This window comes from Pleurodeles waltl, chromosome 11 (assembly GCF_031143425.1).
Source record: "Pleurodeles waltl isolate 20211129_DDA chromosome 11, aPleWal1.hap1.20221129, whole genome shotgun sequence".
Taxonomy (NCBI): Eukaryota; Metazoa; Chordata; class Amphibia; order Caudata; family Salamandridae; genus Pleurodeles; species Pleurodeles waltl.
Genome location: NC_090450.1, coordinates 204,866,324 through 204,882,785, shown reverse-complemented (window position 1 = coordinate 204,882,785; position 16,462 = coordinate 204,866,324). Strand labels below are relative to the sequence as shown.

At 48.4% G+C, this 16,462-nt stretch overlaps 1 protein-coding gene across 13 annotated transcripts in view; it reads left to right on the top strand.

The window, feature by feature from the left end:
- TRIP12 (thyroid hormone receptor interactor 12) overlaps positions 1-16,462 on the top strand; it is a 1,145,873-nt gene that overhangs the window by 966,681 nt on the left and 162,730 nt on the right. For all 13 annotated transcript variants that reach the window (XM_069213427.1, XM_069213421.1, XM_069213434.1 and 10 more), the window contains one exon: positions 7,054-7,196. In XM_069213427.1, the coding sequence (XP_069069528.1) occupies positions 7,054-7,196 (143 nt within the window). The remainder of the gene's footprint in view (positions 1-7,053; positions 7,197-16,462) is intronic.

Genomic DNA, 16,462 nt, shown 5'->3' with positions numbered 1-16,462 from the left:
TAGCTTGTTCATCCATTAAGATACATCTTACCGCAATTTCAGCTTACCTGCAAAGTACCCACTCATCTTCACTGTTTAGGATACCAGTCATAAAAGCCTTTATGGAAGGCCTAAAAAGAATTATACCACCAAGAACACCACCAGTTCCTTCATGGAACCTCAACATTGTCTTAACACGACTCATGGGACCACCTTTTGAGCCCATGCACTCATGTGAAATGCAATATTTAACATGGAAAGTTGCATTTCTAATTGCCATCACATCTCTAAGAAGAGTCAGTGAAATCCAAGCATTTACCATACAAGAACCATTTATTCAAATACATAAGCATAAAGTAGTTCTACGGACAAATCCAATTTTTTTTACCAAAAGTCATATCACCGTTCCACTTGAATCAAACAGTAGAACTACCAGTGTTCTTCCCACAGCCAGATTCTGTAGCTGAGAGAGCACTACATACATTAGACATCAAAAGAGCGTTAATGTACTACATTGACAGAACCAAACAAATTCGGAAAACAAAACAATTATTTGTTGCTTTCCAAAAACCTCATACAGGAAATCCAATTTCCAAACAAGGCATTGCTAGATGGATAGTTAAATGTATTCAAACCTGTTATCTCAAAGCAAAAAGAGAACTGCCTATTACACCGAGGGCACACTCAACTAGAAAGAAAGGTGCTACCATGGCCTTTCTAGGAAACATTCCAATGACTGAAATATGTAAGGCAGCCACATGGTCTACGCCTCATACGTTTACCAAGCACTACTGCGTGGATGTGTTAACAGCACAACAAGCCACAGTAGGACAAGCAGTACTACGAACTTTGTTTCAAACAACTTCAACTCCAACAGGCTGAACCACCGCTTTTGGGGAGATAACTGCTTACTAGTCTATGCAAAGCATGTGTATCTGCAGCTACACATGCCATCGAATGGAAAATGTCACTTACCCAGTGTACATCTGTTCATGGCATGAGACGCTGCAGATTCACATGCGCCCACCCACCTCCCGGGGAGCCTGTAGCCGTTTCTAAGTTGATCTTCAACATTTGTAAATTTGTAAATATCACTTTAAACTACATTATGTACATACATGTTTACTCCATTGCATGGGCACTATTACTATAATACACAACTCCTACCTCACCCTCTGCGGTGAAAACAATCTAAGATGGAGTCGACGCCCATGCGCAATGGAGCCGAAAGGGGAGGAGTCCCTCGATCTCGTGACTCGAAAGACTTCTTGGAAGAAAAACAACTTGTAACACTCCGAGGCCAACACTAGATGGCGGGATGTGCAAAGCATGTGAATCTGCAGCGTCTCATGCCACGAACAGATGTACACTGGGTAAGTGACATTTTCCATATAACACACACAAACTACAGCCGCTCTTAACCACCTTTTGGCATCTGTGGCCCCACCCCATTGCATTATTAATCCGGGACCCCCTTCTGCAATTTCAATGCTTTGAACCTCAAAACGGTACACAAAAATCTAAAAACAAGACACCAGACAAATGTTGAAATATTTTGGTTATCTCATAGAGACTTCTAGTTGCAGATTCCTTACCTTAAAATTTCCCCCAGGTGTCAGACTGGATCTGGAGATTTTTCTTCAATCAAAACCCTTGTGCGTCCATAGGTGGCGTCACTTGACTCCGCGGTCGTCGTTGGTGTCGTGGTCGCCGTGATATCGGGAGTAGAACATAGACGCCGCATCACCACAGTGACATCAGTTCTTTTCTTTACGTGCCACGCGCTGATCCGGAGAGAGCTACCCTGGTCTCAGTTTGACCGACTTCGACACTTAAGTTGAGTTTTTTGGGAGTTTTTTGGTGCATCGAGGATGTCCCCGAAGACCGGTTTCAAGCAGTGCGAGCGCTGTCACCGCATGATGTCGGTGATGGATCTGCATCAGGTTTGTTTGTTGTGCCTGGAGGACGACCCGAAGTCGTTCTCCAAGTGCCGGGCGATGCACCCGAAGTCCTTGAGGAAGCATTCTCTCAAGCTCATGGCGGCCCGGCGCTAGACTCCGCATAGGTCCCGGTCTCGCTCGAGAGGAAGGTCTTCAGACTGTTCGCGGAGCCACCACCATTTGTTTTCCTCCAAATCTTCGGGCACAGGTAAGAAGTCGCCGTCGATGCGGTCCCACTGCTCTTCGACTTTGCCCGTCACTCGTCTGATGTGGCGCGGGAGGAGCATCGACGCTCAAGGGCGGCTTTGGCTCCGCCCACTGAATCCCTTCCAGATGCGCTCGCTAACCGCACCAAAGCCGGTCGGACCACTGAGATCTTCCCCAGGGCTGGTTTGAATGTCAATGCTCCTGACGTCGGTACTGTCTGCTATCGACGTCAACCTGATCCTTATCCCCAGCGACTCGGAGTCGGAGCGGCATCGGCCGACGACGCCTCTCCAAGATGGGACCCGTATGAATACCAGGATGACCCATCTTTGGACCGGGCATAGGAATTGATCGTGGTCAGTGGTTTGGACACTTCTCCAGACGCTGGCATGCTGTCTCCTCCTACCGTGGCTACGGCGGAGGGAGTGACGTATGCTATGGTGGTCAGTAGGGTGGCTGAGGTCCTTGTCCTTGAGCTACCTACTGTAGATGTCAGGTCCAATCTCCTGACGGAGGTGCTTCAACCAGGGGCTTCCACATCTGACCCCCTTTTGCCATTCAATGAAGCCCTCACCGATGTCCTTTTGCGTACTTGGTCCAAACCCAACTCAAGGGCTCCTGTGAATAGGAGTATCGCACGCCGACATTGGCCTGCCCCGAACGACCCTAAATTCCTGTCCCAACACCCTACGCCTGAGAGTCTGGTCATCCAGGCTTCCTCGTCTTCAGGCGCTGTAAGGAAATGGCACCCTGTTGCAGTTACCCCACACTTTTTGCCTGATACTGATGCTGACTTGACTGAGAAGTGTGCTTGTGACCCTGCTAACCAGGCCCCAGCACCAGTGTTCTTTCATCTAAATGTACCATTCTTTCCACAATTGGCACACCCCTGGCACACAGATAAATCCTTGTAAAAGTTACCAGTGGTACCAAGGGCCCTGTGACCAGGGAAGGTCCCTAAGGGCTGCAGCATATGTTGTGCCACCCTAAGGGACCCCTCACCTAACACATGCACACTGCCATTGTAGATTGTGTGTGTTGGTGGGGAGAAAAAGGCAAAGTCGACATGGCATCCCCCTCAGGATGCCATGCTCACAAAATACTGCCTGTGGCATAGGTATGTCACCCCTCTAGCAGGCCTTACAGCTCTAAGGCAGGGTGCACTATACCACAGGTGAGGGGATAGCTGCATGAACAATATGCCCCTACAGTGTCCAAGTCTATTCTTAGACATTGTAAGTACAGTGTAGCCATATTAAGTATATGGTCTGGGAGTTGGTCAAAAACGAACTCCACAGCTCCATAATGGCTACACTGAATACTGGGACGTTTGGTATCTAACTTCTCAGAATAATAAACCCACACTGATGCCAGTGTTGGATTTATAAAAAAAAATGCACACAGAAGGCATCTTCGGGATGTCCCCTGTATTTTCCCCAATCCTTCAGTGCAGAACTGACGGGTCTGTGCCAGCCTGCTGCTGAGAGATGAGTTTCTGACCCCCTGGGGTGAGAGCCTTTCTGCTCTCTGAGGCCAGAAACAAAGCCTGCACTGGGTGGAGATGCTTAACACCTCCCCCCTGCAGGAACTGTAACACCTACCAGTGAGCTTCAAAGGCTCAAGCTTCATGCTACAATGCCCCAGGGCACTCCAGCTAGTGGAGATGCCCGCCCCCTGGACACAGACCCTACTTTTGGTGGCTAGTCCGGGGAGAAAATGAGGAAAAACAAGGAGGAGTCACCCACCAGTCAGGACAGCCCCTAAGGAGTCCTGAACTGAGGTGACCCCTGTCTTTAGGACTCCTCCATCTTGATTTTGGAGGATTCACCCAAAAGGAAAAGGGATGTGCCCCCTCCCCTCAGGGAGGAGGCACAAGGAGGGTGTAGCCACCCTCAAGGACAGTAGCCATTGGCTACTGTCCCCCAGACACAAACACACCCTTAAATTCAGTATTTAGGGGCGACCCAAAACCTAGGAAACTAGATTCCTGCAACCTGAAGAAAGGACTGCTGACCTACAAGCCTGCAGAGAAGGAGGAAGACGACAACTGCTTTGGCCCCAGCCCTACCGTCCTGTCTCCAACTTCGAAAACCTGCTCCAGCGATGCATCCAACAGGGACCAGCGACCTCTGAAGCCTCAGAGGACTGCCCTGAACTAAAGGACCAAGAAACTCCCGTGAACAGCGACCCTGTTCAAAACCATCTACTTCTTTGCAACAAACAAGCAACTTCCAAAGACTTCACGTTTCCCGCCAGAAGCGCGAAACTCTACACTCTGCACCCGACACCCCCGGTTCGACCTGCAGAAAACCAACACCTCAGGGAGGACTCCCAGGCGACTGCGAGCCTGTAAGTAACCAGAGACGACCCCCCTGAGTCCCCACAGTGACTCCTGCAGAGAGAATCCAGAGTCTCCCCCTGACCGCGACTGTCTGTAACAAGGGACCCCACGCCTGCAACCAACACTGCACCCGCAGCCCCCAGGACCTGAAGGAACCGAACTTCGACGCAGGAGTGACCCCCAGGCGACCCTCTGCCTAGACCAGGTGGTGGCTGTCCCGAGAAGCCCCCCTCTGTGCCTGCCTGCACCGCTAGAGTGACCCCCGGGTCCCTCCATTATTTCCTACCTGAAACCCGACACCTGCTTTGCACACTGCACCCGGATGCCCCTGTGCCACTGAAGGTGTTTTGTGTGCCTACTTGTGTCCCCCCAGAGCTCTACAAAACCCCCCTGGTCTGCCCCCCCCGAGGACGCTGGTACTTACCTGCTGGCAGACTGGAACCTGAGCACCCCTGTTCTCCATAGGCGCCTGTGTGTTTTGAGCACCTCTTTGACCTCTGCACCTGAGCTGCAGCTCTAGAGTAAGCCCCGGGTCCCTCCATTGATTCCTATTGAAAACCCGACACCTGCTAAGCACACTGCACCTGGCCGCCACTGTGCCGCTGAGTGTGTTTTGTGTGCCTACTTGTGTCGGTCCCCCCCCACCAAATTGCTGTACAAAACCCCCCTGGTCTGCCCTCCGAAGATGCAGGTTGTTACCTGCTGGCAGACTGGAACCGGAGCACCCCTGTTCTCCATAGGCGCCTATGTGTTTTGGGCCTTCCTTTGACCTCTGCACATGACCGGCCCTGTTTTCCTGGTGCTTTGACTTTGGGGTTTCCTTGAACCCCCAACGGTGGGCTGCCTATGCCCAGGAAACCGAACGTGTAAGTGCCTCACTTACCTCAGAAACTTAACCTTACTTACCTCCCCCAGGAACTGTTGATTTTTGCAGTGTCCACTTTTAAAATAGCTTACTGCCATTTTGACTAAAACTGTGTATGTTACTGCTCTAATTCAAAGTTCCTTGCTTACCTGTGTGGAGTACCTTGCATTTTATGTATTTACTTCAAACCTTCAATCTTGTGGTTCTAAAATAAATTAAGGAAATTTATTTTCTATGTAAAAACTGTTGGCCTGGAGTTGGTCTTTGAGTGTGAGTTCCTCATTTATTGCCTGTGTGTGTACAACAAATGCTTAACACTACCCTCTTATAAGCCTACTGCTCGACCACACTACCACAAAATAGAGCATTAGAATTATCTAATTTTGCCACTATCTTACCAGTAAGAGGAACCCTTGGACTCTGCACACTATCTCTTACTTTGAGATAGTATATACAGAGCCAACTTCCTACACTCCCACTCCATTTATCATTCCTCAGTGGGAGCGTTGGCATTCTATCTTAATCGTACTAAAGATTTCCAGGTGGACGATCAACTCTGTCGGGTATGTGGGTGTGAAGCAAGGGTAGGCGGTGCAAAAAACGTCCCATCTCCCAATGGGGTCCTTCTTTGCATCAAGATGTGCTACGCTTTGGCCAAGAAGCAACCCCCTGAGAGCTTGCACGCTCATTCCACCAGAGCGACTGTTGCATCCACTGCGTTAGAACGCGGAGTTTCTGTCCTGGATATCTGCCAGGCAGCTACCTGGGCATCCCTGCACACGTTTGCTAAACACTACTGCCTGGACAGTCCGGTCCGTCAGGACAGCTACTTTGGTCGTTCGGCCCTGCAGGACTTTCTAGTATGATCTTGGTTGTCAGCCCACCTCCGAGGATGGCATTGCTCCAGTATCTATTCTAAGGTAAGGAATCTGCGACTAGAAGTCTATGTCAGATGTACAAGTTACTTACCTTTGGTAACAAAATATCTGGTAGAGACATATTCCATCTGCAGATTCCTTACCGACCCACTCATCCTCCCCACTTGCAAACTGATTTCTAGGGACAGGTATTACCCCTTCGGGTCCTTAGCTCTGGCTCACCAATCTGTGTTCTTAGCAGCTCTGCGCTTTGGCATGAAAAGTCGTTAAAAGAAACTGACGTCACTGCACTGAGGCGGTGTCTATGACTACTCCCGATGACATAACGGCGACTATGATGCCAACTACGCCCACGGAGTCAACCGCCGCCACCTACCGACACGCAAGGGTATTGCTCTAAGAAAAATCTATGAATCCAGTCTGACTCCTGGGGGAAATTCTAAGGTAAGGAATCTAAAATTAGAATATGTCTCTACCAGATATTTCGTTACCGAAGGTAAGTAACTTGTACATTTCACAATTTTTAGTTTTGTTGTATTTTTTATATATACTTTATTAATTTTGTTAATCGTTTGTAATATTTAACCTTGTAAAACAGTCATGGGCCCCTGGAGCTCCTCGGATCATGAGTTAAGAACCATTGATGTAAATATTTCGTCTTCATCGCTGTAACGAATTATGAAAAAATTAATAAAACCTTTCTCAGAAAGCCAGTCATTAACAAACAGAAATGTGAACTTCAAAAAAAAAAAAAAGGGTAGACGGAAATGTTTTAAAAAAAAATGCAAGTGTACTTGTATGCTTTAAGTGCATGGATAATTATTTTCTTTTTCCTGGATTCAGAATGCTATCTGCAAAGAGATTATTCCAACATCAGAATTTATTAATAGTAAACTGACTGCAAAAGCCAACCGGCAGCTTCAGGATCCTTTGGTGATTATGACGGGAAACATACCAGCATGGCTAACTGAACTTGGGAAAACATGGTGAGAAATTGCTTTTGCACCTATTCATATGCATGAGAAGTTTTAGTGTATTGCAGACAAAATCATAACCAGAAAAATTATGTAGTACCCACCACTTGTACAGTCTTTATCTCCATGTAGTGCTTCATCATAGTCCTCTGTTTTCGCTAGGTTTTTAATGCTCATTGTCAAGCATTTCCATCCCCGTTCAAATATTTTGTGCTGTGTGCATATACAAATGCAGACAGACTCAGTCAATCTGCTTCCCAAACTGCAGAATGTTCAGTGAAGCAGTGCAAATTCTTGCCTAGAATAGTATTGATCATCCATAGGAAATCCAGGAAAATGTGCAGTCAGTGGAGGCCTTATTTCTCCATGAACCTCTCTAGGCCTCCAAATTAAACAAGCATTTGTAATGTTTAAACCTTCTATACGGAATAACATGCCCCCCTGATGATTATAAGGATACTACAATTCACAGAGTATTTCAATGACAACACAGAGGAACAAAGCCAAAGGCAAAGTTCCTTTCTAAGGTAAAGAACTCTGAAGTGACTTGCAGTATCCTTATGTACGGCACGTGTTACTTTATTCCTGTTAATACATGTTCACACTATCACACCTTTTTCACAAACCACTTACACCGTTGGTGTGTAGGTATTTCACATAACAAGGAAACCATGCTTGCAAACATGAAGAACAAAAATCATATCTCATGCAAAGTTAAAAAACCCTAAAAAGCTGGTACATATTTTTTTGCAATGAGCTAGTAGTACAATAAGCTATTACAGTCAGTTTAATGCAAGTCAGTTTAATGCAAGTCAGTTTAATGCAAGTCAGTAGCTCAAAATGTGTAAGAACATTCTAACCGTTAATAATTACCCAAGGACTGCAAAAAAATTAACATGTTCCCTTAAATATCTCCTTTCTTGTGGTCACTGTAGAGCTAGAAAAATAGAGTAGAAGAAAGAAAAGCAATGTTTAATTTTCGTTATTTAAGCAGCTGCTCTAAGTAAGCTCCCTAATCAGACCTACCTTTCCACTCGGCTGATGGATTTGCAGAACTCATTGTGACATCAAAACTCAAATTTAATGTTATATAGTTGAGTGGCTACGTAATTTCTTTGTAATAGACTGTGTCACAAGTCGCCTGTTAGCAGCAGGGATTGCAGAGTTCCTTGTATTATACCAACTAAACTAAAACACAGCGCCGGCAGCAGTGGGGCTTGGAAGCATGTATCAGGCTCCCTAGGGTGGTGAAAGGCCCCTTATTACCTTCCCACTGAAGGGGCATCACAAAACAAGACTACACTGCCCTTCAGACGTTGGAAACATTTCCTAAGTGATCACTTCAACCACTGGCCATACTGCGTTTATAGGTTTTTATGCCACCAGATGCAGCTCAAGTGCTACCCTTAGTCTCTTCACAAGTTCTTCATCGTCAAATTTGTTGAGAAAACTACAGTGTGCAATGGAAAATGCCACCTCCCAAGACTGGTGTAAACCTTGTGGGAAATTCTGCAAACGGAACAGGCAGCAGCTGGGCCTTTATGAATCCCAGAGTCATCAGGCTCTGTGAGGGTAAGCGTTGCTTCATACAACATTGGATGACTCCACACTGTGACCAGTCAAAGTGAAGGTCCTAGACCCCTGGCCACTCATCGTCTGGGTTGAAGTGTTTAAGTCTAAGAAGAAGCATAAAGAGTCCAGGCGAGACTGGGCCCCTTCTCACTCTCAAATGCCAAAGAAACTGCAAGGGTGTCAGCATGCCTCCTGATCTTGCCTCTGAAGCCCTTCCCTTCCGGAGCAGATTCTGTGCTTTTCCAGTTTCAACTTGAATTTCCAGAGTCATTGCCAACATTCTACTAAATCCTAGAAGTCAGTGAAGCCATACTGTGGCACATTACCGGCTCCTTCTGGCGTGCCTCCAGGGCCCAAAGAATCATTAGGGCCTCCACCTGGGACTGCCAGCGGGTCCACCCTTGGTGCCAGATTGACCCTCAGAACCCATTGTGGGCTCTGCACCAGTTTTGCTGCTGACATTGATCCTGGGAGCACAACCCACTCTAAACTAGTCGAGTTGTGTTTTCCAACTCCAAGTCTGCCTTGCATCAATTTCAACCAAGGTCGTGCCATGATAGACTTCCAACGCATCCTTTTGGGCAGCCCACCACATTCTGATACTCAGCCCCTACCTCAGTAAAAGGCCAAAACTTTCCCTATTTAGTTTGGAATGGATTCTAACAGTGATGCATATGATGCTGAGGAGAAATTTGCTCTACCGTTCATTCTACCCTAGTGGCCTGGACACCTCACCAGACACTGCTAGTTTTGCCTCCAGGCCCAGCCTCAGAGGACTGTGCCTTCTTCACCACAGCAACACAAAAGGATGATGGACGGAGTGTTGAAAGTTTTCCAACACTCACCCCCAGTCACAGATCTGGGTTCAACCCATCTTTCTTTTACTCACCATACCACCCCAGTTTGGACCCAGCCATATGCAAATCAGTCTTGACCCTCTTCACCATAGCCATGCAAAGGTAAGTCAAAGTTCTCACCTTCCTGTAACTATGGAGACAAAGGCTAATGTGCTCACTGAGATGTGTCAGCCTAGCCAAACAAATACTGCACCCCTGCTTCTGTTTAATGAAGCCCTCAGACACCCTTGGGTAAAACCCTGTTCAGGACCTCCAGTGTACAAGCACTGCCATTGTCTAGCCTCGAGTGATGTGTGCTTCTTAACACAGACCCCACAGCTAAGAGGCCAGTGTGCAGGCCTCACCAAGTAAGATCAACCCTAATACATTTCCTACCACACTATCAGACAGGAATTCAAAATACATTGAAACCTTTGGGAAACGTGTTATCCTCAGTCAGTTGGACAGTATGTTATGTCAATGCCAGATGCCTTTGAGGGCATTATACCCACACCAAGTTTTGCCTGGTGTCTCTGATGACTAGTGTCCATGATGACTAGCATCCTGTCTTTACACAGGCTATTCAGGATGGTTGTGATGTTTCAAAATTTTCCATCCACTGGCTTGGACACCACAGATTGCCTAGACAGGGCAATTATTACCAATGTGGCTCTCAGAAGGCACTTCTGTATGATTTCCATGGGCTTCCCTGGTGATGTCCAATCCATGTTAATGTTACTGAATAAGCTTTTGGATGGCTCTCACCTTTTTGGGGAGAATGCAGACTCCGCTTTGAGCTTAAGACCACAGTACGCTCATTGCACCTGTCAGCTTGTCACATCAGCTGCACCACAGTTTATCCCCCCTCAGTGGCTATGATAGAAGCTTCCAATGTCAATATCAAGTTCAGCTTGCCCAGCAAACTCACCCACCTTCTGGTGTCTGAGTCCCCTATACCCACAAGCCATGTGGATTAGAGGGTCAGTATGCAGCACAGCTGCCTGCCCTCCCGCACCTTCAGAGCCAATGTCTTGGACCTTTTAAGGCATACAGCCACCCTGTTCGAGACCGGATCCAACATTTTATGCCAGGGTGGCAGGCGATAACTTTAGACAAGTGGGTCTTAAAGATTGTCAAACAGGGTTACACCCTACAACTTCATGTTATCCTGCTGCAACTCCTAACATCCTTTAGAATGGCTGCCGGAGGAAGTTCTATCTCTTAAAGCAGGAAGTGCAGGCCTATCAGGCCAAAGGCACCAAAGAGAGAGTGTTGTATCAGAAATAGTCCTTAATTGGGACTGTGCTGTGTTCTGATGCTGAAGAAGGCCGGAGGCCTTCGTCATATTTACGCCTTCTCAATGCCTTCCGGCAGAAGGACAAATTCAGGATGCTTACTCTGGATCAGATCTTGCCTTGGAGAGTGGATGGTGGCATTGAAACTGCATGATAATTCCACATTCCTGTCCTGCAGACTCACTGGCATTAACTGCGATTCACAGTGGGGCAGGAACATTTTCAGTTCACTTTGGTCTCACCAGTGCCCCTTGGGTGTTCACTGAAGTGATTGTGGTTGGAGCACGTCTTGAGAGGTCGGAAAATCCAGTCTTCCCCTACCTCGACTGACTGCTGAAGTCACACTTAACTCCTTCACAGATGCTCCCTGTAGAAACTGACTGTTTACACGATATATCAGTAACTGGATATATTGTCTAAAGAGTCCAGGGATTCCCTCATGAAATTACAGGGACTTGATATGCTATCCCAAAGTGCTCTAGTAGGAGGTAGTGTGGTCGAGCAGCCTTAAGCTTAACACAAAGGAGTGCAGGACATTTGCAAATACACACAATAGTCAATAAATGAGACGCACAACTCAAAAAGGGGATACACACCAATTAATGAAAATCAGAGAAAATTTGTTCAGCTAAGTACGTTTTTAAATATAAATTCTTTTCACTTAAAAAAGTGGACACATTGCAATCTCCACATCCTGCTTTGTTATCCTATGAGAGGAAAAACCAAGCTCTACAAACAGTGACTTACATGACCAATCTCCAGGAGTTAAGGTGAGTGGTGGGCAAGGTCCAGGGGCAGCAACAGCAGTACACCACCCCCAGCGGCATGGGGGCAGCTGGGTGAAGGGTGCAAACCAGCATCCGGTGCCCAAAGCATTTCAGTGGTGATCTGTCTCTGCGGGTGTAGCTGGCTCTGTATATACTATATCAAAATGAGCTATAGCATGCACAGAGTCCAGAAGTTCCCCAGAGGCTGAACAGAGGCTAAAGTGGATAATACTAATGCTGTCTTTTGTGGTAGTGTGGTCAAGCAGTTATGCTTATCAAAGGGCAGTACAAAGCATTTGTTGTATACACATAGACAATAAAGGAAGCACACACTCAATGACTAACTCCAGGCCAATGGTTTTTATACAGCAAAAATATACTTTATTTCTAGAACCACAAGATTCAGTTTGCCGGTAAGTACATTTGTAAGTAGGTACCCAACATATGTAGCAACACCACTTTGTTTCAATTTGGCAAGTTAAATGGTTTTAAATAAAATAGCAATTATCTGTTTCAGAAGTTGACAGTGCAATTTTCAGAAGCAGTTCAAGGGGAAGAAAATGTAGTACAGTTTTGAGGTAAGTACAAAACTTACAGTCCCAGTCTCCGGGGGTTAGGATGTCCACAGGTTGGTGTTCAAGTTAACCTCAAACACCCACCACCAGGAACACGGGGCCAGCCGGGTGCAGAGGTCAAAGATGATGCAAGATTTAAAATGGAGTCCTATGGAGACTGGAGGCACTCAGAATCAAGCCTGCTTGCGGGTAAGTACCCATGTCTTCGGGGAGCAGACCCGAGGGGTTTAGGTGAGCAGTGGGGTGAGCCACAAGTCAGCACCAAACACACCCTCAGTGACGCATGGTTGACCAAGGTGCAGCGTGCAAACACCGCATCGGGCATCAGGCTCCCAATGCTTCTCAATAGGTGGGTCACAAAGATGCTGCAGGCTCGGTCCAGGGTGTTGGTTTCAGAAAACCACAGTCTGGATCATTTGCTGGAGTTTTCTGGACATGGCCACTGTCCATGGGAGAGCTTGCTCCTCTGGGGTGCAGGCAGTTCTCTTGAAGCTTTTAAGAAGTTGCTGGTCCTGCAGGATGGCGTTGCTTTTTTGTATCCGGCCTTCAGAAGCTGGAGACAGGCCTGGAGGGCTGGGGCCATGTCAGTTGGTGTCTTGAGTATTTTCTATTGGGGGGAGGACCTTCAGCTTAGCAGTCCTTCTTTCTTCTAGTCAACTGTAGGAAGTACCCTCATTTTGGCATGGTTACAACAATTTTATGTCTGCTGTCAGCGTTTTTACTGTGTTCACTGGGAACCCGCTAACCAGGACCCTAGTGACTGTGCCCTCTCCCTGTAAATGTGGTCGCTTAGGACTTTGCACACCCCACAATTGGTATTCTGGTTCCCCCATATACGTCCCTAGTTTATGGTACTCAGGTACCTAGGGCATTGGGGCACCAGGGGCTCACCATGGGCTGCAGCATGTATTCTGCCACCCATGGTAGCCCATTCAGAATGTCTGCAGGCCTGCCACTGCAGCCAGCATGAAAAGGTGCATGCACCCTTTCACTACAGGTCACTGCACCATCTCACTGTCAGTCTTCCCTACGGCAGGCCCTCCTAAGCCGAGAGGGCAGGGTGCAGGTACCTGTGTGTGAGGGCACCCCGGCATGAGCTGAGGTGCCCCTTCGAACTTCACCTTCATTTTCCTGGACTTCATAAGTGCGGAGAAGTCATTTTACCTGTGTACTGGACACCTGTGTCCATCCACATAATGGTAACACTGAACCTTGGCATGTTTGGTATCAAACATGTCTGAAGCATACCCCAATTTGGTTACCATTATTGGTTGTTCGATTTCATGCACTCTGGGAGCACCTTAAATAACCACCAGCATTGCTCCTGCCAGTCTTCTGGGGTTTGCCTGGCAGCCCGGGCTGCTGCCATTACACAGATAGGTTTCTGCCCTCCTGCTGATTGACCAGCTGAAGCAGAGGAAGGTAAAACAAAGGATTTCCTTTGGGAGAGAGAGGCAACACCTACTCTCCCTTTGGAACTTGGTGTTACTTGGCTTGGGAGGGGTAGCCTTCCTGAGCCACTGGTATGTTTTGAAGGGCACATTTGGTGTCATCCTTGCATAAACAGGTTGCACCAGTTCAGGGACCCCAGTTCCCTGCTCTGGTATGAAACTGGACAAAGGAAAGGGGAGTGACCACTCCCCTGTTCATCACCACCCCAGGAGTGGTGGCCATAGCTCCTCCAGGTGGCCACTTGATTCCGTCACCTTAATGTAAGATGGGCAGATGCCACTGGGAGCATCTGAGTTGCCAGGTCAGGCAGGTGATGTCACAGCCCCTCCTGATAGGTGGTCACCAATCCCCCTTCCTGAGCTATTTAGGGTCTCCCTTCCAGGTGGGTCTTCAGATTCTACGTGCCAGATTACAGCAGGACTCCTCTGCATCGTTTACTTCATCTTCTGGACTCCGGGACTGCAACTGGACTCTCCAGGAACCAACAATCTGCAACTCCAGCAACAACTCCGCTTTCCAACATCGCTTCTCTGGCTCCTTTTAGCAACTGCAACATTTCCCTGGCTGTGCATCCTCTGAGGGCAAGGAGTCTTCAGCCTGCACAAGAAGCAAGAAGGAATCTCCCTTGGGGTGAAGGAGTCACTCGCCTGGATCCGCAGGCACCAACTGCAACGATGACCGGCTGCGTGGATCCTCTCTGCTCTGGAACTGCGTGGATCCTACATCACAGCTTGTGGTCTGTCGTGGTCCCCTTGATCCTCTCTACCAGCTGTCCAACTTGAGAGACGGTAAGCCCTTGCTTGTCCTCGCAGGACAGTACCCCTGGGCACTGCGACTGTTGCAGCTGCCAAGGCTTGTTTGTTCCTTGTCCAAGGGATCTTCAGGCTTTGTGTAGCCCGGCCTCTAGCACTCTTCCTGGCAAAGCAGTGTCTCCTTGCTGCTGCTCCAGTGACCTGGAACTCCTCCAGGTTTGCTGAGTGGACCTCACTGTGACTCCTGTGCCTGCTGCCTGTGAAGGCTGCCTTCTCTTCTTGTGACTCTTGGAGATGTTGACGGTCACCTAAACTTCCCTCCTTAATTTGAGTCCCCTGGGCCGTGCTGGTCCTCTTCAGCCTTGCAAAACCTTCTTCACCGACTCTTGCATTTGTCAAGGCTTGTTGGTGATTTTCCAGCACCACTGACTGATTGCATCATGACCGCCGACGTGTGACGTCACTTGCATCACTTCCGGAACTCCTCTTCTGCTCCTGTGCTGCACTGCTGACTTTCTTCATCCACCGTTGACCTGGCCCTGCATCCACAGAAGGGTGGGTAGTGGCTCCTGCCCCCAAACAAACACTTCAACTCGACCTGGACTTGGTACCCTTCTTTTGCAGGTCCTCTTATGTCAGAATCTCCACTAGCTGGAGTGCCCTGGTGCATTGTAACACGGAGCAGAGCACAAAGGCTCTCACCCCAGGGTGGTCAGAAACTCGTGTCTCAATGGCAGGCTGGCACAGACCAGTCAGTCCTCCAGTGAAGGATTGGGTAAAATAAGGAGGCATCTCTTAAGATGCCCTCTGTGTGCTTTTTGTAATAAATCCAGCACTGGCATCAGTGTGGGTTTATTACTCTCGGAAATTTGATACCAAACTTCCCAGTATTCAGTGTAGCCATTATGGAACTGTGGAGTTTGTTTTGGCAAACTCCCAGACCATACACTTAATATGGCCACACTGTACTTAGAATGCCAAAGAATGGATTTAGAGACTGTAGGGGCATATTGCTTAAGCAGCTATGCCCTCCCTCGTGCTATAGTGTACCCTGCCTTAAGGCTCTAAGGCCTGCTAGAGGGGTGAGTTACCTATGCCACAGGCATCGTTTTGTGTGCATGGCACCCTGAGGGGGATGCCATGTCGACTTTGCCTTTTTCTCCCCACCAAAACACACAATCTGCAATGGCATTGGGCATGTGCTAGGTGAGGGGTCCCTTAGGGTGGCACAACACCTGCTGAAGCCCTTAGGGACCTTCCCTGGTGACAGGGCCCTTGGTACCACTGTTACCTTTTACAAGGGACGTATCTGTGTGCCAGGGGTGTGCCAATTGTGGAAACAATGGTACATTTTTTTTGTGAAAGAACACTGGTGCTGGGGCCTGGTTAGCAGGGTCACAGCACACCCTCATTCAAGTCAGCATAAATATCGGGCAAAAAAGGGGGGATGTAACTGCAACAAGGAGCCACTTTCCTACACCTGGGTTGCTGGAGGGCAGACCAGAGAGGTTTAGAGGAGCACTGGAGGGCCCCAAGTAGGCACCAAACATGACCCTCAGCGGCACAGGGACTACCGGGTGCAGAGTACAAACAGGGCGTCCGCTTCCCAATAGAACTCTATAGGGGGGGGTCGTGGGGTCACTTAGGTGCTGCAGGCAAGACACAGGGGGGCTTCTCGGGCAAGCCACCAACTGGATAGGGAGTAGGGCCGTGTTCTAGTCACTGCTGCACCGGTGATCAGTTTCTCTCTAATCTGGGAGCTGCGGTGGTAAAGTGCTTCTCCAACCGTCGGAAATGTTCGTCCAGGGCAGTCGGGGGGTCCTCGGGATTCCCTCTGCAGGTGTCGTCGTGTAGGGCTGGGGAGCTTAACCTAGGGTGGACACTCGGTCCGACTCGCCTGGGGATCCTCTCTGGATAGTTGGGCCACCTGAACATGGGCCGTGGGCGTCGGGTGCAGAGTGGTTTTGAACTCCTGCTTCTGCGGTGAGGTGGGAGTTCCTTGGAAGTAGTTTCCTCTTCTTGTTGGACA